General features: G+C 36.3%; 1 protein-coding gene across 6 annotated transcripts in view; it reads left to right on the forward strand.

Moving 5' to 3' along the window:
- Window positions 1-21,333, forward strand: part of LRRC49 (leucine rich repeat containing 49) — a 188,393-nt gene that overhangs the window by 138,749 nt on the left and 28,311 nt on the right. For all 6 annotated transcript variants that reach the window (XM_043985807.1, XM_043985810.1, XM_043985808.1 and 3 more), the window contains 2 exons: window positions 5,148-5,231; window positions 8,784-8,953. In XM_043985807.1, the coding sequence (XP_043841742.1) occupies window positions 5,148-5,231; window positions 8,784-8,953 (254 nt within the window). The remainder of the gene's footprint in view (window positions 1-5,147; window positions 5,232-8,783; window positions 8,954-21,333) is intronic.

The following is a 21,333-nucleotide window of genomic DNA, read 5'->3' on the forward strand; positions in this document are numbered from 1 at the left end:
GCAATACCTAACAACATAGTAGCCACTTAATTATTTTTGTTTCACTCTTTAACTAATGCTTATTTAAGTACATAAAGTTTTTATCTTTCAATTCAATAAACATTTTTTAAAATTAACCATATAGAACATGAAAGAAACTCTGGGGTGCATCAAGATTCTAACATAAGGGGGGGCAGCTGGATGATGCAGTGGATAAAGCACCTGCCCTGGATTAAGGAGGATCTGAGTTCAAATCCAGCCGCAGACACTTGACACTTCCTAGCTGTGTGACCCTGGGCAAGTCACTTAACCCCCCTCATTGCCCCACAAAAAAAGGAAAGAAAGAAAGATTCTAACATAAGGACAACAATAATAATAATACAGCAATCTACAAAGCACTTCCCCCCCCAACTACACTCATTGCAAAGTAATTAAATATTACTGTCCCCTTTTTGGCACATAATAAAATGCTGGGTCTGAAGTCAGGAAGTCTCATCTTTCCAAATTCAAATCTGACTTTAGATACTTACTAGCTATGTAATCTTGGGCAAGTCACTTAACCCTATTTGTCTTAGTTACTCATCTGTAAAATATCCTGGAGAAGGCAAACCACTCTAGTATCATTGCCAAGAAAACCACAAATAGAGTTATGAAAAGTCAGATACAACTAAAATCATTGAACAGAAACAGCAACAAACCCCCATTTTACAGGTGAGGAAGCAGAGATGCAGAGGGGTTAATGATTTTCCTTAGGTAAGTATTGGAGTCAAGAATCAAATTCAGGTCGTGGTCATGTGCTCTTTCCACTACTACTTCATGCTGTTTGTTGGAATTGGGGTTAAGGAAGCACATTTCTCCTATATGCTCAGGCAATGCCAATTTTCTGGAAAGTTACAGAATTAGGTGATTATTACATGAAGGCTTAACTCATATATTGATTAATTTGATTTCTAATGCAAAGTCAATACCAAAATATTTTAAACAATTTATTGAAATGGATCACTGGCCTTTAATTTTCTCTTTTTCAAGCTATTAACCCAATGAAATGAGCTCCATTTTAAGTATCATTAAACATTTCAGCAGCTTACATACCATTTAGCAAGCATTTATTAAATATTAATAAGGCATCTTAACATGAGTTTTTCATTACTAATGAGAAATGTTGTATCTAAAGGAAGCCAGATTTTATTCTGACCTTTTTTTTGTTGTTTAAAGGACATTTATTTAAGCTCTTAATTCAGTAAAATACAACAAAAGGCCAAAAAAGATGAAAAAAAAATAGGGAAATGAAATAATGAGATGTTGTATTTATAAATATGATTTTGAAAGATAACTGTGACATGACTCAATTGTGTTTTAATCATTTTGGTAAGATAAGTGACTGTTGATTTATCCCACATAGACATCCTAGTAAGTACTCTTAAGTTACCTTGCATGTTATAGGCTATGAAATCCCATTTCATTATGTTATGAAAAAACTATTACAAAATGAACAAAAATGTAATTACATTCTGCTTATTTGACAAATTCCTTAAATTTTCTAGAAAATATTTAAAAATTGTTTTTCTAATAGATTTTAATTTGTCGCTGTTAAAATATATATTATTCTTTTAAAAATGATTATCCATATCTCCTAGCAACTGACCTGAGAAAGGGTAAGTTTAGCAGGGTTAGATTGTAGTTATATGAAGATAGAACAATTTCCAAACCCCTACCTGGTGCTAAAGCTTTGAAAACCTGTGTGGTACCAACACTTGCTTTTGTATGTAGTTGGGGAAAATATATAGATAGAATTACTATATGTCCCATGAATATTTTATTTTATTTGTGAAGCTAAGTTATATACTCAAGGTTTCCAGACAACTTAGCCATCATTGCTGAATGCTTAGCACTTAAGACCATAAAGCTAGAGCTATAAGGGATCTCAAAGGCTATCTACTCCAACCCTCTCATTTTACAGATGAGGAAATTGAGATCCAGAGCATTTAAGGAACTTGCCCAGAGTTCTATAGGGTAGGAATCATCCAGAGGTGGGATTTGATCTGAGGTCCTCTGACTTTAAAGCCCATGAGCCTTTTCATGGTACCATATTGCCTCCCACCTGGTTGCCACACAATCTGAAGGTTGATTTACCTTATTTTTAGTTAAGATTTTAAACAGCTAGTTAGGGATTACTTCAAAATTTCAGAGTTTTGTTTTTGTTTTTCTTTAATGTAATAATTTTTATTTATAGTTTTGGGTTCTAATTTTTATCCCTCCTTTCCTCCCTCATCTCCCCCTTCCCTGAAGTGGCAAGCAATCAGATATGTGTGATTATGTAAAACAGTACCATATTTGTGCAGTTTAAAAAAATTAATGCTACTTAAAAGACTACATATGCCCTTTAGATATGGTAAACAGGCAGTGCACCTCAAGTAGAGTTTCTAGAGTATGAATATACTGAAGATGACTGTAAGGTTATGAGACTGATTTTCATGTGCAAGGAAATATTTGAGTGCCTACTACATATGAGGCATACTATGTGCTAGGTGCTTTGGGATACACGGAGATCTAAGAAACAACACTAGTTTCTGCCCTGGAGAAGTTCATAATCTGTTAGGGAATATCAGATCTATATATGAACAGTTATAATGCAAGGGAATATAATAATAGTGATGCTGCTGCTGATATTAACAATCAACTGGCAGTTATATAGCATTTTAAAGTTTGTAAAGCTCTTTATATTTATTTTCTCATATATTCCTAAAAACAACCTTGTGATGTAGATGCCATTATTAATTTCAATTTTGTACATGAAGAAATTGAAGCTGAAAGAGTTTAAATGACTTGCCCAGGGTCAAACAGCTTGTAATTGTCTGAGGAAGGATTTGAACTTTGGTCTTCCTTATTCCAAGTCCCATGATATCTTCATTGAAATCAATTGACTGCCTTCCCCCATCCCCAAACTTATTTGTGAAAATAAATCTCATTAGCTCATGGTCACATTTTAAAATGGTATACAATCAGAATTTAGATGTTACAGGAATAAAGATTTTATTGTAGTAGTTGGTGTTGATGAATATCATGACTTAGGAAAGGTTATATGATCTGATTGTATTAGCAAACTGAGGAGACAGTGAATTCTATAATTTGTTAAAAAATAAAAACTAAATGAGTATTGTTGAGGTGACCAAGGAATAGAAAATATAATAAATGAGTAGTTAAGCAGAATTTTAAAAAATTAATTAATTTTTGTTTCAAGAAGGCTGAAACAGCCATCGAAAATATATACATTTACATAATTAAGAAATTCCTGAATACATCAAGTCCTAAAAAGGAGGTTCTGAATTCAAACCAACAAATAAGTTATAAGGCATTAATTATGATCTTGAAGTGATTATTTCCTCCCATTGGGACTCTCTCTGCTTACTGGTTTCCCTGGTTTCCTTCAGGCCCCAGCTAAAATCTCACCTTTGTACAGAAAGCTTTTCCTGATCTCTTTAATTTCGTGCCTTTCCTCTGTTGATTATTGCCAGTTTATCTTATCTGTAGCTTTTTTGTATGTAGTTATTTACATGCTGTCTTCCCCATTAGACTGTGAGTTCCTTGAAAGGTAGGGACGGTCATTTACTTTCCTATAATTAGCACTTAGCATAGTGACTGGCACATAGTAGGAACTTAGATGATTATTGACTATTAGCATTACTGCTTAGCATATAAAGCTAGGGAAACTATGGACTTGAGGCATCTTTAGTTGGACACTGATGAGGGAAGAAACCCTCAGCCATAGAATATATCCCCATTTCTTGCCAGCCATCTCACAAATGTATGCAGTGTAGCATCCAGGTGAAAAAGTATGAGTCACAATAAAAATTTCTAGAGAATAAGTCTAAAGTTCATGACTCACTGATGTTGGGTCAATAACCTTATCTTTCCATAGGAATAACATTTAAGTAGATTGAAATCAGCATAATATAGTAGGAAAAAAATACTATATTGAGGTTCTAGTCCAGGCTCTGCCAATAACTAGTTTCTTGATTACAAACAAACAGTTAATCTCTCTAGGCCTTGATTTCCTCATCTGTGAAATGGGTTGGATTATTTGTTTGTTAAGATTATTTCCAACCCTAAAATTTCAGGAGATACTTGAATGCTATGGAATATATATGTGTGTTTGCATATATATATATATATATATATATATATATATATATATATATATATATATATATATATATATATATATATATATATATATAGTAACGATTGGAATGACGCCACCTGCTGGAGACTTACTGTAGAAGAGTTCCGCCCATGAAGCGAAGGTCTTTGAGGGCAAGACCAGGAGTCTTTTCTTTGGGCATCAGGAAGTGACGTTGGCTAGTGGGAGGAAGAAGGAAGAGACTGGCGCTCGGTTTCGGGCTCTTTCCTGAGGACTCCGGCGGAGAAGGGAGCTAGAAATGCGCTCTCCCTTTAATAGATAGGAATCTAGGCCTTTCTTCTCTCTTTACCAAATTCTTATTCTCTTTAATAAATGCTTAAAAACATAACTCTTGCTAAAGCTTATAATTTATTGGCGACCACTCATTAAATATTTTAGACAGTTTAGCTAGAATTTTAGCCTTTAACAGAATACACACACACACACACACACACACAAACACACACATATATGGGAAAATTTTTTCTCCCATATATACATTTTACATATATACACATAGATTTATATGTATGTATAAGTATATACATCTATATATTAATATTCTTACATATATACAAAAGAGACAAAAAGTTTTTCCTTTGATGCAGGGTTTGAGAATGTGGGTGGGATTGAATAGTTTTTTACTTTTCTTTTTGGAGAGTTTTAATTTTATTTCTCTTCTAAGCAGGTGGAAATTGTTCCTAAATACCTATATTCTGTTTCTTTTTCCTCTTTTATTGTTCCCCACTTCCCATCTTTTCTTCCTAGGGTCTGTCATGGTACCTCCAGTCTGGGATTTAAGGTAGGAGATCAAGGTTGATATGGAATCAGGGAGGAAGACAGGGAAAACATTTCATAGCTTCCTTTGCATCAAGTATCTCTCGATAGGTGAAATGAGTTTCAGGGACAGATGAAGCTCCTAAGTATAAGTTTATTTAAAATAAGAAGATAATGACATGTTTTAGGAGATATCTTTTGTTTTCTGCAGGAAGAAGAAAGGCGCATGGCATCGATTGTTGCAAGAAAAGAGGAAGAGAAGAAGCGTGAGAGTCATAAGCAGACGCTGATCAAGGTCTTGTTTCTCTCGGGTGCCTCCACATGTTTTGAAGGCTTCCCTAGAAGCTTCACTGCTGTCTTTACAAATACACTGTAATGAACTTGGTGCTCTGACGTTTAAAGAGAAGTTAGGATACATCTGTGCATTGTTCTAGAAAGCATTCCTTTATTTTCATTCTTTGTTCTGGAATGGCATGGAGACTGCTCATAGGCTCACAAGCACACTTCCTCTTGTCACTAAGCTATCTCACACATAGCCTCTGCATCTGTACCATTTCACAGGCCAGTAGGAACTGCCTCTTGCCTTGGAATCTGTTCTCCCTACTCATCCACAACCGAAGATTCATGTACTCAGACCCATCATAGAATTTGTTCTAAGGAGTCTCACTCCATTAACTTTCTTTCCACTCTAAATATGGAACAACTTACAGGGAGCCACACTCAGGTGCCTTTCTTGCTTCATCTCTTACTATTCTAAGCCTATTTTTTCTTGCATGATATAATTGATCTATGTTCTGTGCACTCCTGCATCTCTTTTGTTCACTCATTTAGTAACAGCTTGCTCTCTCTCATTTAGTAACAGCTAGCTCTCTGTCTCTCTGTCTCTCTCTCTATCTCTCTCTGTCTCTCTGTCTCTCTCTCCCCCTCCCTCCCTATCCCTCTCTCCCTGTCCTTGTCCCTCTCTCTTTTTCTCTTCTCTGTCTCTTTCTCCCCCTCTCTCCCCACCCCCTCCCTAGTCTTCCTTCACCTGGGTTCTCAGCCCTAACAAGGATCTTGTAAAAGTTTTGAGTAATTCAAGAATTTAAATTTTAAAAAGTATCTTAAACTATTATCTTGAGAACTCCTTAAAAAGCACTCTATCTTAAATTTTTTTCATGTCAAGAAATATAACAAAAATAATTTATAGAATTCTTCTGACTTCATTATTTTGTTATGCAGAATATCATTGCTATTAAGAACAAATAAGTTCTTCCTTTAGAGTTAAACACAAGTTTTTGCTTAACACATTTACCAGCATTTGAATTGTTCCCTAGATACTACTTTACTAGAAATGTATTTTCATATTGAAATATTCTAACCCCAAACTTAATTATCTTGGGCCATAAATACTATGTCTGACAGAATGAACTCTTGTCTATGGCCTCTCCCCGAATTTCCTGAGGTATAGGAGTTTATGTATAATATTCCTGCTATGGTGTTTTCTGCCACTTGGCTAGTAACTTAAAGGATAATTCTTTAATTGAATTCAATTCAGTGAACACATTAATTAACTCATATTTATTCAGAACACTGTATTAGGTTCTAAAAATAATAGTAACAGTAAAAATAATAACTATTGGAATAGATGTACTCTCTGCCCTCACAAAGCTTGCAACCTTGTAATTCATTCAATTAATTCATTTAAGAAGCATTTCTAACAGTAAATCAATAGAGTCTTTGCCCTCAGAGAGCTTACATTCTACATAGGGAAACAACATGTGCACAGATAAGTCATATACAATATATATATAGATGAAGTAAATACAATATAATTTGGGAGTTGAGGGGAAGACAGGGCACCAACAACTGAGGAGTAAAGGGATAATGAAAGGCGTTTTGGGGAGGAGATAATATTTTGGGGGCCAGCATATAAATTTTTTTTGTCTTATATGTAGTACAGCTCAGCAGGAATGCATAATTGCCCCAAATCCTTAGATAGCTCCAGTAGACAAGACTTCGTGCTATACTGCCATTCTCCCAGGAGGGGGCTCCAGAGGTTACATATCTCTAATAAACTGCTCAGATCTCTACCAATAATTTATCCCTTTGCTATAAGGACCTGGACATTTGTGACCAGTTCTTGTGAAATATGTTTGTGAAATTTTAATCAATGTCATTGCTCACACATGTTTGTATGCCTTAGGAACAATGTCTTTTGGCACTGTCTCATCAGTTAATTGATTTTTCAAATTCCAAAAGTAAATTTTACTCTTAGTTACAGAAAAAGGTTCATTTAACTAAATTTAGACTCAGCTGAGATGGAGTTAAGTGGAGCCCAAATCTCATAGACTCATTAACTATCAGAACCTTGGAGACCACTCTTTCCATCCCCCTCATTTTATATATGAAGCAACAGAGATCCAGAGTTAGTGTCAGAACAGGAACTAGAACCTATTGGCATCTTTCCAACAGGTTATTGAAATTTAACTTCCCTTGGGGTTACTGTTTCTTTTATAGCAGCGTCCCCTTGTTTCTTGATTCAGTACAGACAATTAGGAAAGGAGGGGGCCTTCAGTCCTTCAAGGTACACCTTGACCTAAAGCTTTTTCCCTCTCTCCCCCAAAAGTTTAATCAGGTTGGAAGAGCAAACTTTGAGGAAAGTCCTGGGGATTAGAGAAGCAGAGGAAGGCATGGATCTCCAGCAGGGTTTTATGGGCTGACATTCTTACCTACCTTGTTTGTTCAGAAATGCCTCCCCCTACTTCTCTCCATCTCCTGAAGCAAACTGCGTTGAAAGGGACAGAGAACTCATTGGCCAGAGGAAACGTTTTCTCTTTCTCACTGACTTGTAGGGATCCAGATTCTTGAAGTCCCATCATCTACCCTTCTAGAGCACACCACTACACTTTCAGCCTCATTCCCATGCCCAATCCTCTGTGTCTAGTCTTGGAGAAAGTTTGAAAAGCAAAACTTCAGACGAAAGAAAAGGTTCCTAGGAACCGTGGTAGTAGGGTCTCCAGGAAGTCATGGTTTTCTCATGGGGATTGAGTTGCTTTTCAAATTTTCTTTCACTCCCACCTTTGGAAGGCCTGTTGTGGATTTGTTAGAGGAGGGGCCTTTCTCAGCTCTGTGCTGATTCTGGGACTTTCCTGTGTTTCTTGGCAGCGAGATATAGCACAAGGCAGCTCTTCAAGAACCAACCATTGTCTATGCTCTGGGCCCCAATGATTTGAATAGGACTAGGGCTCTCTTCACAATCCTAGGCTAGGTCAAAGCTTGGCTCCCATTATTGATACACAGTAAAGCCCTAGGTTATTTAACACCCTGGCCTATACTGGCAATTAATTATTCTCAGAAGATAGTGTTCTTTTCTTCTTCAATTTGTGTACACTGTCCATAAGTCTTCATGCTTTCTCAAATTTCTATGAAGTATTTCACATATTCTAGCAATAATTTAAAATGTTAAAAATTTGATAACTTGGTGTGTATTGTATAGTCATACATGCAAATTTACAGAAATTGTCTAATTTTGCTATTTTAGCATGATCCATAAATAATGATGAATTTCTTCTATATATATAAAAATACAAAAATAGCTTATACCTTAGAACTCCATTAAATTATTTTAAAAACAGATTATTCCTCATATATATATATATATATATTTATTATTCAGCTGTTGCATTTGTACCATCCTTTTCAAGGGTAATTATCTACTTCTATAATTGGTAGAAAATATTGGCATGCCAATTCTGTCTTTTATCACAGAGTATGATAGAAAGTATTATCCCTTCTCTCTGCTATATTTTGCTGCAAATGTCACAGATAAAAACATAAATGATTTCTTGTCATATATACTTTTTTGTAGGAGAAAAAAAGATTGACAATTTGTAATGTGGCTCGCAAGTGGGATATGCAGCAGAATCGTGTGGCTGGTGGGCCTTCTTCCACTCAAGATGGAAAAGACTCTGACTTACCATCTCAAGATGCTTGCCAAATAAATGGAAGTGGAACTTGTGTATATCCAGAGGAATCAGGGTATGAGATACTTGCCTCTCAAAATATCTGGTATTATCTAGAATTGGAATATAGAGGAAAATTTATTTCACATTTGATTAAGCAATCAACCAATTAGTAAGCATCTTTCTAGAAGACTAGGAAAAAAGTCATTCTTTTTTTTTTTTTTTTGGTGAGGCAATTGGGGTTGTGACTTGCCCAGGGTCACACAGCTACTAAGTGTTAAGTGTCTGAGGCCGGATTTGAACTCAGGTCCTCCTGACTCCAGGGCCGGTGCTCTATCCACTGCACCACCAGCTGCCACCCCCTTTTAAAAATTTTTTTATTTTTTAAACAATTAACTTTATTATTTTTTTTAATTTATTTTTTTTTGCAGGGCAATGAGGGTTGTGACTTACTCAGGGTCACACAGCTAGTAAGTGTCAAGTGTCTGAGGCCGGATTTGAACTCAGGTATTCCTGAATCCAGGGCCGGTGCTTTATCTACTGCGCCACCTAGCTGCCCCCAAAGTCTTTCTTTAAAGTAGAGGTTAAGAAGATAGGGAAACAGGAATATGAAAAAGGAAGCTCTAGTAGTAAGTTTGTTTTTGATGTTTTATTTCTTTCTCTTTTCACACCTCTTCTCATTTGCTAAACAACAGGCTAGAGAATCAGAAATTCTTTGGTAGTCATCTGAGTCAAATAGGTAAATATCTAACCATCTATCCATCACTACATGGGGATTTTCTTTTTATATTATTATTATTTATCATTATAACTGTAGAATTCTAAAAGGGAAATCTTTAGGTTAGCATTTGGTCTAAGTGAGGAATAGATCACAGGGATGATGGGGTTACAAACCTGTTCTTTTAAAAATTGGTATTCAAAAACAAAACTGGTTCAGATTTTAGTTAAAATTAATGGTCATATTTGGAAAAATGTCATTTTTCCAGAATGGAAGTGAAAGAATCATTAAGTAGAGATATATAACTTCTGTTTTTTAAAAACTTCTCAATAAACTTTCCTAAAGTTTGCTTTTTAAAAGTTTTCAGTACTTTTCCTTTAATGTTCTCTCAGATATCAAATATATTGAGATCACATTTGCAAAGTTAATATTTTTCTTACATAAATTATATTTCATAAAATGAAGGAAATGTAATAGTACACCATTACTCTGAGTTTTGACTTAAGTGAGGAAACATTAATTCAACATTTCTTTTCTTTTCTTTCTTTCTTTTTTTTTTTGGTGAGCCAGTTTGGGTTAAGTGACTTGCCCAGGGTCACACAGCTAGTAAGTGTCAAGTGTCTGAGGCCAAATTTGAACTCAGGTCCTCCTGAATCCAGGGCTGGTGCTCTATCCACTGTGCCACCTAGCTTCCCCCAATTCAACATTTCTTAAGCAAATGTCTAAATAAATCAGACAAATCTTTAGGTTTCTTATATCACAATGAAGTATACAACCTCTTTATTTGAGAGTTTGATCCAGAAATTCTCAAAGAATGTATTTGAAATTGAATAATATCTCAAGTTGTTTTTGTATAGTCATTTCAGTCGTATCTGATTCTTTGTGACCCTATTTGGGTTGTTCTTGGCAAAGATACTGGAGTGGTTTGCTATTTCCTTTTCCACTCATTTTACAGATGAGGAAACTGAGGCAAACAGGATTAAGTACCAGGATCGTACTGAGGCTGGGTTTGATTTTAGGAAGATAAGTCTTCCTGACTCCAGGCCTGGCCCTCTTTCCACTTTGCCATTTAGCTGCCCTCAGATAAGTAGTTCAGACTTTAAATAACTTGAGCCATCTAAAATAATGGCAAAGGGATTTTCATTCTGTTTTATTTTAAAGGAGCCTTAGAGTAAGGAGCACAAAAGCAAAAATAGCTCCAGGCCCTGAAGCTTTCAAATGTGGTTTGTTGGATTTACTTGCCTGTGAATTGGATTTAAGTGAGACAGAGTTGCACAAAGCTGTCAACCTCATTCTTTTTTCCAGAGTCAAAACATCACCCTGTGATGTCATGATGTTGTTGGTCCTCTTTGAAAATGAAGGATGAACAACATCTTTGATAGATTTACCACAGAAGAGGAAATACACATTTCATTGGCTGTTATGGCTATGGAAGCTAAGGCTGGCTGGTATGAAAACTGAAAAGCACAAAGGAAGTAGCCATGAAAGGAGAGAGAAAGGGGAAAATGATGCTTCCCTCTGACCAGACCTCCTTATCTAGTCCTTCTCTTACTTTTCCCACACCCACCAAGCTGTCTCTTCACCCTCTCCATCAATTGCTGAAGACTCTAAACTACCCAGTTCATTAGAGCCTCCCTTCTGGCTATTGTGAAGTCCCTATCCAGGCAGGTTTTTTGTGTTCAACAACTTTAATGTTAACATCTGAGAGCTCTTTACTCCCTTCCTTGATGGCTGTAATGCTAATCCTCACATTTAGTCTACCTCCACTTTCTTTTTTTTCTTTTTTTTTTTTTTAGTGAGGCAAGTGGGGTTAAGTGACTTGCCCAGGGTCACACAGCTAGTAAGTGTTAAGTGTCTGAGGCCGGATTTGAACTCAGGTACTCCTGACTCCAGGGCTGGTGCTCTATCCACTGTGCCACCTAGCTGCCCCTGGTTTTGCTTTCTTTATAAATAAAAATATAAATCAATATTAAATAGCATATGTAATCACATAAGACAAGATTTTTAAAATCTAAGTATATTTTCATATTTGACTTTTATACTCTTATCAGTCACAAGCCTCCTCATAACTTGTTCTTATTTACACACTTTGACTAGAATACTGTAGAAACCATATTTTGGAAGCCAATTCCTGTCATGACTTATGTGACTCATGAACTTCAACAACTTAGAAAAGTTTTTCCTGGTAGTTTGACCTCAGCCTTTTAACTTGTTAAAAGTTCGTTCCTTATATCTGTCGTCTTGAGATACAACAGCTTAAGAAACAATTCTTATTAGTATTTTATTTGGAAGTTTGCTATTAAAATCATTCTCCATACTCCCTTTGAGACTCTTCTTTTTTCCTTTTTTAGCTTAATGAAGAAAAGAGGGACATTAAATAGGGAAATCCTTATTTAGCCATAGACACTTACTAGCTGCGTGACCCTGAACAAGCCACTTAAACTCTGTTTGCTTCAGTTTCCTCAGCTGTAATATGAGAATAACAATAACACCTCTCACCCAGGGTTGTTGTGAGGATCAAATGAGAAAATATTTGTAAATCATAGAGTCTGGCACATAGTAAGTACTATAAAAATGCTAGCTATAATCATAATTGTCATTATTATATGTGGATTGATTTTTGTTTTTTTGTTTTTGTTTTTGTGGGGCAATGAGGGTTAAGTGACTTGCCCAGGGTCACACAGCCAGTAAGTATCAAGTATCTGAGGCCTGATTTGAACTCAGGGCCTCCCGAATCCAGGGTCGGTGCTTTGCCCATTGCACCACCTAGCTACCCCCAAATGTGGATTGATTTTTACCAGTACTTCTTTTTTTTTAATTATAAAAGTATTTTATTATTTTCTGGTTACATGTAGTTTTCAACATTTGTTTTTATAAGATTTCTAGTTTCAAATTTTTCTCCCTCCTCTCCCCTCGCCTCCCCAAGACAGCAAGTAGTCTGATATAGGTTATATATGTACAATAGCATTAAACATATTTCTGCATTAGTCATATTATGAGAGAAGAATCAGAGCAAAAAGGAAAAACCTCAAAAAAGAAAAACAGCACCACCAAAAACAAAAGAAATAGCATGGTTCAATCTGCATCCATATTCTACAGTTCTTTTTTTTTCTGGATTTGGAGAGTCTTTTCCATCATGAGTCCTTTGGAACTATCTTGTACCATTGTATTGCTGAGAAGAATCAAGTCTATCACAGTTGATCACTCAATGTTGTTGATACTGTGTACAATGTTCTCCTGGTTCTGCTTGTCTCACTCATCATCAGTTCATGCAAGTCCTTCCAGGTTTCTCTGAAATCCTCCTGCTCATCATCTCTTACAGCACAATAGAATTCCATTACATTCATATACCACAACTTGTTCAGCCATTCCCCAATTGATGGACATTCCCATAATTTCCAATTCCTTGCCACCACAAAAAGAGCAGCTATAAATATTTTTGTACATGTGGGTCCTTTTCCCTTTTTTTATGATCTCTTTGGGGAAAAGACCCAATAGTTTTACCAGTACTTCTAGAACTTCAATTTGTCATGATAGTTAAGGATAGTAGGCAGAAGGAAAATTCTCTCTCTCTCTCTCTCTCTCTCTCTCTCTCTCTCTCTCTCTCTCTATATATATATATATATATATATACATATATATTGGGGGGGGTCATGGCTTTGATTTCTGTGGGTTACAAAGAGCACATGAGTTTAGAATAGTTCAGGAGCCCAGTGAGGTTTGTGGCCATGACTGGATAGCATGAACCTTGTGATCAAGACTCCTGAATATGTCCTTCATGTGTGTTGGTTTATATGTACTTTTAGTTGACTTCTCTTTGAGTATAGTGACAGAAGTTGTGCTGTTTGTGTCTCTGAGGCGTGTGCGTGTGTTTGTGTGTGTGTTTTTACTATGTTGCTAGCTTCCTGTCTAGCAGCTGGTATAGCTGTACCTAGAAGGCAAGGATTATTTTTATCATCATCATCATTATGATGATGACAAGAATTAGGCTGAGTTAGCAGGTGTTGGATTCTTGAGAAGACTATCTATGAGACTCTCCCCTCACTTATAGGCATATCAGCGGCAGTGGCAGAAAGGATCCTGTCTATTCAGAGGTTCAGAGACAGGTTCACAATATAATTTACAACAAATTTGATGCAAGTTAGAGACAATACTAGTTGAAACTAATAAAGAGATCCTAGTGTATTTTGAATGGTACTAACATATTGAAATGCAAGTTAGAAAAAATAGTAGTTGAAACTAATAAAGAGGTACTAGTGTATTTTGAATGGTACTAACATATTGAAATATATTGACAACAGTGAAAATGATTCTAGGGCAAGAAAATAATTTACTAAAAGATAACATACCTTTAACTGCTTGCAGTTAACTGCTCCCAACTTACAAACTATTTCCCCAAATTTGGCTTATTTGTCACTTTTTGAGAACTCATAAAATATTTTCCTATAGAAATAATATAAACCATGATTATATTCCTAAATTAACTTCCAAAGGACTATTTCACCCATACATGTATGTTTTCATTACTGTGGGTACTTCATCCACTGATGGAGTTAGCAATACCACAGTGACTTAATAGATTGTCTTTGAGAGTAATTGTGGTCAAAGAATTCATTGTCCTTGTGACCAACTTGATGATAAACTCAATTTATATAAGATGACCTTTGGACCACAGAGATATATAGTTCATCATGGGACCCAACACAATATTGGGAACACATTGCATGTATTTATAATAGAAAACTGTAGAAAGCAATGCTATCGCGATGTTAATAGTTTAGAAAGTTAAAAAAATAACACTGAATAATAAATATTTAAAATCTTTAATTGTAATCTTGAGAACAAATTTTAATTTAAGGAAGATGAGGAAGTAAGTGGTGATTTCTATAGAGATTCTGAAGGCCTTAAAGAGTTTCAGAGGTTGAAACAAAATTGTTTTTTCCATGGTACTTTCCTTAAAAATATTTTATAGGAAAAAATTTTATAGGGAAGTTTAGAATATTGCTTTAAATTTTTTATTATTAAATAGAGGAATCTGTGATAGTTCTGTGGCAGATATTAAAGGAATGAGATTTTCCTCCTCATAAAGTTCCATGGCCCCTCAACTACCCAAAAGGCGTCACATGCCTTTTTTATTGTTATGAATATTTTGAATGGGAACATCTGAGCACACTCCTCTTCTGTAGCCTTTTGTATCTCCAATTGCCATAGGTTATCACCAGCTCCTTTATATCATCTATTTCCAGTTTAAGATTGTATTATTTTTCTCATGTCACTTATATTTTCGGGGACATTCTTCAGGTTCCTCAAACCCTTTAACATCATTCCTAGCTTGGGGTTAAACTTTTTCCCCCAAACCCCCTTCAGATTTATGTATGCTGCACTTTGTCCAAAGAGTTGCAGTATTCTTTTAATTTGTTGTAATCCTCCAAAAAGTATTCGCAACTTCTTCCCTGTTTTTAATCTTTTGTATTCCCAGAACTTAGTACAGTGCCTGACACACAGTAAATGCTTAACAAGTGCTTGTTAACTAACTGATTACCCAGATGGGTTCTATAGCCTAAATAATTTTCTAATTCTTTGGCCTATTAATTTTACTAAGGAGCATCCACTCTGTTACTAGCTCTTTTTATAACCTTGGTCTTTTATTTAGCCTCTGTGGATCTCAGTCCATGAAATGAAGGGGTTGGAGTAGGTGATGTATCATTGAGTTATATGATTTAGAGTTGGGAGTGCCATTAGAAATAATCTAGTCCATACCATCAGAGAGTAAGCTTTAGAAGGTCCTAGCATATGGAAAGGCTTCAGAATCAGGACCACTGAGAGACCACAATGCGGAGACCAGCTTAGGTAAGATACAAAGGGTTATCATCAGAAGATTGACCATCATATGAGGAAGTTTATTTGTCCTAGCATCTCACAAAAGCATCTTATAAGTTGTGGAGAATCTGCAGTTTGCATTAGTGAAAGAAGTAGTAACATTGATAAAGTCATGGTTGTTCTTTAAAATATATTTTTATTAATAACTGCCATTTTTCTACATCATCATAGTTATCCCTAGTATTCTTCCCCCTTCTCTTCCCAGACACTGTGATTTCTAGGGATATAAAAAGAAGCAAAAGACATTCCCTGTTCTCAAAGAACATTTGGAGGAGACATCTAATGGGGGAGACGTCTAGAAAAATGTACAAACAAGCTATATACAGGGTAAATAGGAAATAATTAAGAGTTAGGAAAGATTTCTTATAAAAGATGGGATTTTAGTTGGTGTTAGAAGGAATCCAGGGAACAGAGGCAGAAATTACTAGGGACAGCATTTCAGGCATGGGGGGATAGGCCTAGTAGTGGTTTTTTTGGGGGGAGGGCAGGGCAATGAGGGTTAAGTGACTTGCCCAGGGTCACACAGCTAGTAAGTGTCAAATGTCTGGGGTCATATTTGAATTCAGGTCCCCCTGAATCCAGGGTCCAGTGCTTTATTCTCTGTGCTACCTAGCTGCCCCTCTAGTAATGGTATTGCTGAGTCAAAAGGTAACCAGGTCAACTTAAGCTTAAATTTCCCAAAAGTATTCCATTGAAACAAAAGTGTTAAGGTGTTGTTGTTTTTTAAATAGCTTTAAATCTAGGTATAGATTTCCTTTGAGATATAAAGTCAGTTATTTTCTAGCAGAACACAGTAGGGACGACATTAAATAGTTGATTATGTTATGTAATAATGTATAATATATGTGTGTTACTAATTATATATAACAAATGACTCAAGAAAAATCAGTTGCTGCTTTTTCTCTAGCACCAGCAATTTCAATAGTCATCTTAATGTATGTAAGTTTTCCTTAGTTTTAGAGCTATTAAAACATTCATGACTTGCCACAAATAATTCAGTGACATTAGTATTTTCACCTGATTTTTAAAAAAATTTTCACAAAAACTGAAAGATTTTTTTGTTATCAACATGTTAACAGTTTATAAAACTATAAACAAACAGCTTATAAACTAAGGTTAGTGTTCAATCTAAAATATGAACAGTTTCCCCACATGAGAAATATAACTTTTAAAAATGTCATGATTTTTTATGATCATCTCCATGGATAGAGATACCTTCATACATTCTAAAATGCTATTCTTTGGTGATTATCTCAATCATAGTTATCAAAGCCATGCACATACTAGCCTAAGATGACATAGAGCCTTTCTCTGAATTATATATTGACTTTTCTTTTTCTTATTGTGAATATATTGCCAAATTCAATAAGATGAAATTTACATTTGCATCTACAAACATACACACACAGATAGTCCTGGATGTGGGTTCAAAAATTTCACTACATAATTCAAGATGGGAAACTCTGACTAGATTATTAATGGTTCATGGGAAAAAGACTTGAGGACTTTATTGGATGACAAGCTCAGCGTGTGTCAAAAGTATAGCATAGTAACCCAAAATGCTCCTCTCTTTTTAGTCTGCATTCTTAGAAATGTGGTATTTATAACAAGGGAGTTAATAATCCCACTATAGTCTGTACCAATCAGAGCTACCTGGAGCATTGTGTTCCGTTCTGATGCTACTTCTTACATTGGAGCACATTCAGAGGAGGATGACCAGAGTGGTAAAAGGACTTGGGAAGCGTTCTCTATGAGGTTAGATCAGAGGAACTGAGGGTATTTAACTTGAAAAGAGAAGACAATTGTGACCTAATAGCCATCTTTGGGTTTTTGAAGGGCTGTTATATAAAAGAAAAATTAGATTCCCTCTACTTGATTTCAAAAGGTAGGCCAAGAAAAAAATACACGGAACATAATAAAAGATTCTGGCTCTGTATGAGGAGAGAAGCTTTCCAAAAGTATAATGCGTTTCTTTTTGAGGTAGTAAGTTCACTAGCAATGGAGGTCTTCATTTGAGGTTAGATGGAGGCTGCATGTGTAACATAGTGGAGATTCCCATTCAGTTCTAGGTAGGATGAAGCTGTGTCCTCACAGCAGTTTTCAGTCCTTGAACTTACACTGTCCTTACATTTTTTCAAGTTCAATTGATGGACTTAAAGTCGGCCTCCAGGAATGGAAACTACAACATGAGCATGTCTTCAGACCGTAGCCTGCAGTGTCCTGGCACGACCAGCCTAGCCTCAAGTTCTTAATCATATTGCAGAACTAGAAGAATGCGCATTGTCCATTCCTACACACATGTAGATAATTTTTATGGGAACTCAGGAGGGGTTAGGACTCAGGGAAAGCCAAAACAAGTGAGAAAATGAGGGATAGGCCCTCAGACTAAGATAAGGGTTATCTTTCTTGCTTACAGAAGAACCTGGGTGCTGCCTAATTGAGTTGAGCAAAGTAGAGATGAGGATGGAGTGATCCATGCTACTATAGATCAGCTACCCATTGTCTATGATCCTTCAAGTATAGCCCAGCCAGCTAGAGGATCCTCAGTGCCTGTAAGAGATGCTGCTGCCCAGGTTTTATAGACCCTGATCTGTTGGCCCACCTTAGGATCAGGCTATTTTTTCATTATACTGGTACTTAGTACTGAGACCTAGCACTGAGACCTAGGAGATATGGAGCCCACTGCCTTTCTGCCACCACCAGTTTGGTCTCTGCCTTCATAGATAACCATGAGCGCAGCCATACTATTCCACTTGCCTTAGGGCTGCCATCACTTAGGTGAGAAATCACAAGACAGTGATCTTTTACAGCAATTCATATGTAAGCTGGCTAGTTTATAGTTCAAGGGCTGCCTTAATTGTGTAGGAAGACACTGATGTGGAGGTCATGTAGTCAGTTACACAGACAGAGGACCTGGCTTTGAATCCCAGTTCTGCCACTTATACTTGTATGACCTTGAACAGTTTAAAAATGTTTGGGACGTTTGAAAGAGGTGAATTCTATTTTAGATATGATGAGTTTAGGGAGCATACAGTTTGAAATGTCTAATAAGGAGTTGGTGACATGGGATTGGAGTTCAGGAGAGGAAACTAAGACTGAATATATAGAATCCACAGGAACTTTTGATACCATCAAGTGAAATAACATAGAGAGAAACAGGGATGGGAATTTGGGAGTCCTATTTATATAGTCTTGTGGGACACCAATGAATGAATAAAACACTTATTAAGCACTTCTTATGTTCAGTGGGCAAAGCATAGATGAAGATAATGCAAAATAGGTGGAAGAGTGGTTAGACAAGAGGAAAACCAGGAAAGGAGAGAGAATCCTGGAGAACAGGTAGTCAAAAGTGTCAGATGCTGTGGAGAAATAAAAAATAATGAAGACTAAAAAAAATCCTTTGGAACTGAGACTTAAGAAATTAAACACTTTAGAGACAGTAGTTGCAATTACATGATTAGGGCTGAGAGGAAAATAAATAGAGGCACCAAGTGCTGATGGCTTTTAAGGGAACTTAGCTAAAAAGAGAAGAGAAAAATAGGATGATGACTAGCAGAGGATTGTAAAATCTCATGAGGACTTTTTAGGGATTGGGAAGATCGGCATGCTTATAGACAGCAGAGAATGAATCAGTGGATGGGGAGAGATTTAAAGGGTGTGAGGATAGGTAGGAGAGAGGAAAGTGAATGAGATCACGCATGTATTTAGAGGGGTCAGCCTTATCAAGGAAAAGAGACTGGAGTAAAAAAGAAGAAACTGAGGGGTGTCAAGGGAATGAGAATAAAAGTTGAAAAAATGAATGAAAGGTTATCAATTTCTAGGTAAATGAGTCTATAAATATAATTAATATAAGATGATTTTGGAAGGTCTAAGGAATGTAGAGTAGCACAATATTTTACAAACTCTTCTTATATATCCTTAGCATTGTATAAGATATTCAGGGGGTTAGTTTAAACAGAATCTCTGTATTTGGTTTTGCATTTTTGCACAGAGGCACCTGGGAGTTTATTTAGCTATAGACTTTCTTACTTCCAGTTATTTTATCTTGGTGCTCTATTGCTCACTATTTAGAAAAGTTATGTTTTTCTTTTTCATTTTTCTTTTTCAGCTAGGCAGTGGCATTGATTAATTTTTCTCTAACCATTTCATTAAATGAATCCCAAACAATGTCCTGAGGACCCTATGAGGAATTATTAAGGAAACACTTAAAAATTGTTTTTTATAGTTTGTTATTGATATATGTTACTATTATAAAATTAATCTCATCTTTTATAGTTCAAAAAGACTTATGGGAAACTTAATTATTATATTCTCAGTATGTTATTGATACTAAATTGATATGTGAGCTCAAACTGGACCTTTGTGTCCAGTCAGAAAAGGGGTGGTTTGGTGGCACAGTGGATAAAGTACTGGGGCAAAGTCAGGAAGACTTTTTGAGTTCAAATCTGGCCTCAGACACCAGCTTTATGATCCTGGGCAAGTCACTGAACCCTGTTTTTCTGGGGAAGGAAATGGTGAACCCCTCCAGTGCCTTTGCCAAGAAAACTCCAAATGGGGCCAGGAAGAGTCTGCCATGACTGAAATGACTAGACCACAACAACAATGACAGATTATGTCCCTAGTTAGTATGTCCCTATTTGGGACTTCAACAAAGTCTTCCTGATTTTCAGCTTCTTCTCTTGCTCAAACAGTCAAACTTGGATTTTAAATTCTTTCTTTTTTTTTTTTAGGGCAGTGGGGGTTAAGTGACTTGCCCAGGGTCACACAGCTAGTAAGTGCCAAGTGTCTGAGGCCAGATTTGAACTCAGGTACTCCTGAATCCAGGGCTGGTGCTCTATCTACTGTGCCACCTAGCTGCCCCCGGATTTTCCACCATTATGAAAAAAATATGATCTGTGGGTTTTCTTTTTTAAACATTTTTCATCTATTTAGATGCTACATGAGGTTTATACCTGGGTAGTTTTTGACTATAAGGAGAATGTCTTCTTAAAAAACAAAACAAAACAGTAACATTGTAACAAAACAACTCACCTTTTCTTCAAATTATGGAAGATGCGTATTTTGGGGACAATAGATCTTAAAGTGTAAAAGTCCTCTTGGAAGTAGGGCACTATGCCCAACCACTGGGTTGTCGTCAGGCTTTTATCAGGAATGCTTTAGGTATGGGCCTTTCAGACCTATTCCTCTCCAAAATTTTCCCGCAGGAATTACTAGGAAGTCTTAGGGGTAAGACATTTTGCATGCTGGCTGTCTTCTCAACTGCATTCTCCACATCTGCCTCAAATCTCCCTGGGCCTTTTGAGAGGTGGGAAATGAAGGAAATTTTAAAATTGGAAAGGAGGAGGGGAAACACTGATTTGTAACTTTTCACTATTGTCATTCAGAATGGACAAATTCTGCTCTTCCTACTTCCTGATATAATGTGACTTAGAAAATTTGGGGTTCAATCTATCTGAGCCTTATTTTTTTTTAAATAGGAATAACATAACACTCCTACTTCCTGTCTCACAAGGCCCTAGTGATGATCAAATGAAATAGGGTTAGAGCATGATAGGTCTAGAGTTGGAAGGAACCTCTGAGGCCACCTACCCCATACCTCTCATTCTACAGATAAGGAAACTGATGCTCAGGGAGGTGAAATGACTTGCCCAAAGTCATAGAATTAGCAAGCATCAGAGATGGAGTTTGCACCTGGGCCCTCTACTTCCAGAGCACAGAATAGACCACAAAGCAGTATCTTAAGTGTTAACTCTTGTTGTTTTATTTGATCAGCCAGCTGTACAACATACCAATCATTTGAAAGCAGAAAAGTATTTTTATTATTGTTATTTCTATTATTCTGTTATTGTGTAACCCTT

The sequence above is a fragment of the Dromiciops gliroides genome, chromosome 2 (assembly GCF_019393635.1).
Source record: "Dromiciops gliroides isolate mDroGli1 chromosome 2, mDroGli1.pri, whole genome shotgun sequence".
Lineage (NCBI taxonomy): Eukaryota > Metazoa > Chordata > Mammalia > Microbiotheria > Microbiotheriidae > Dromiciops > Dromiciops gliroides.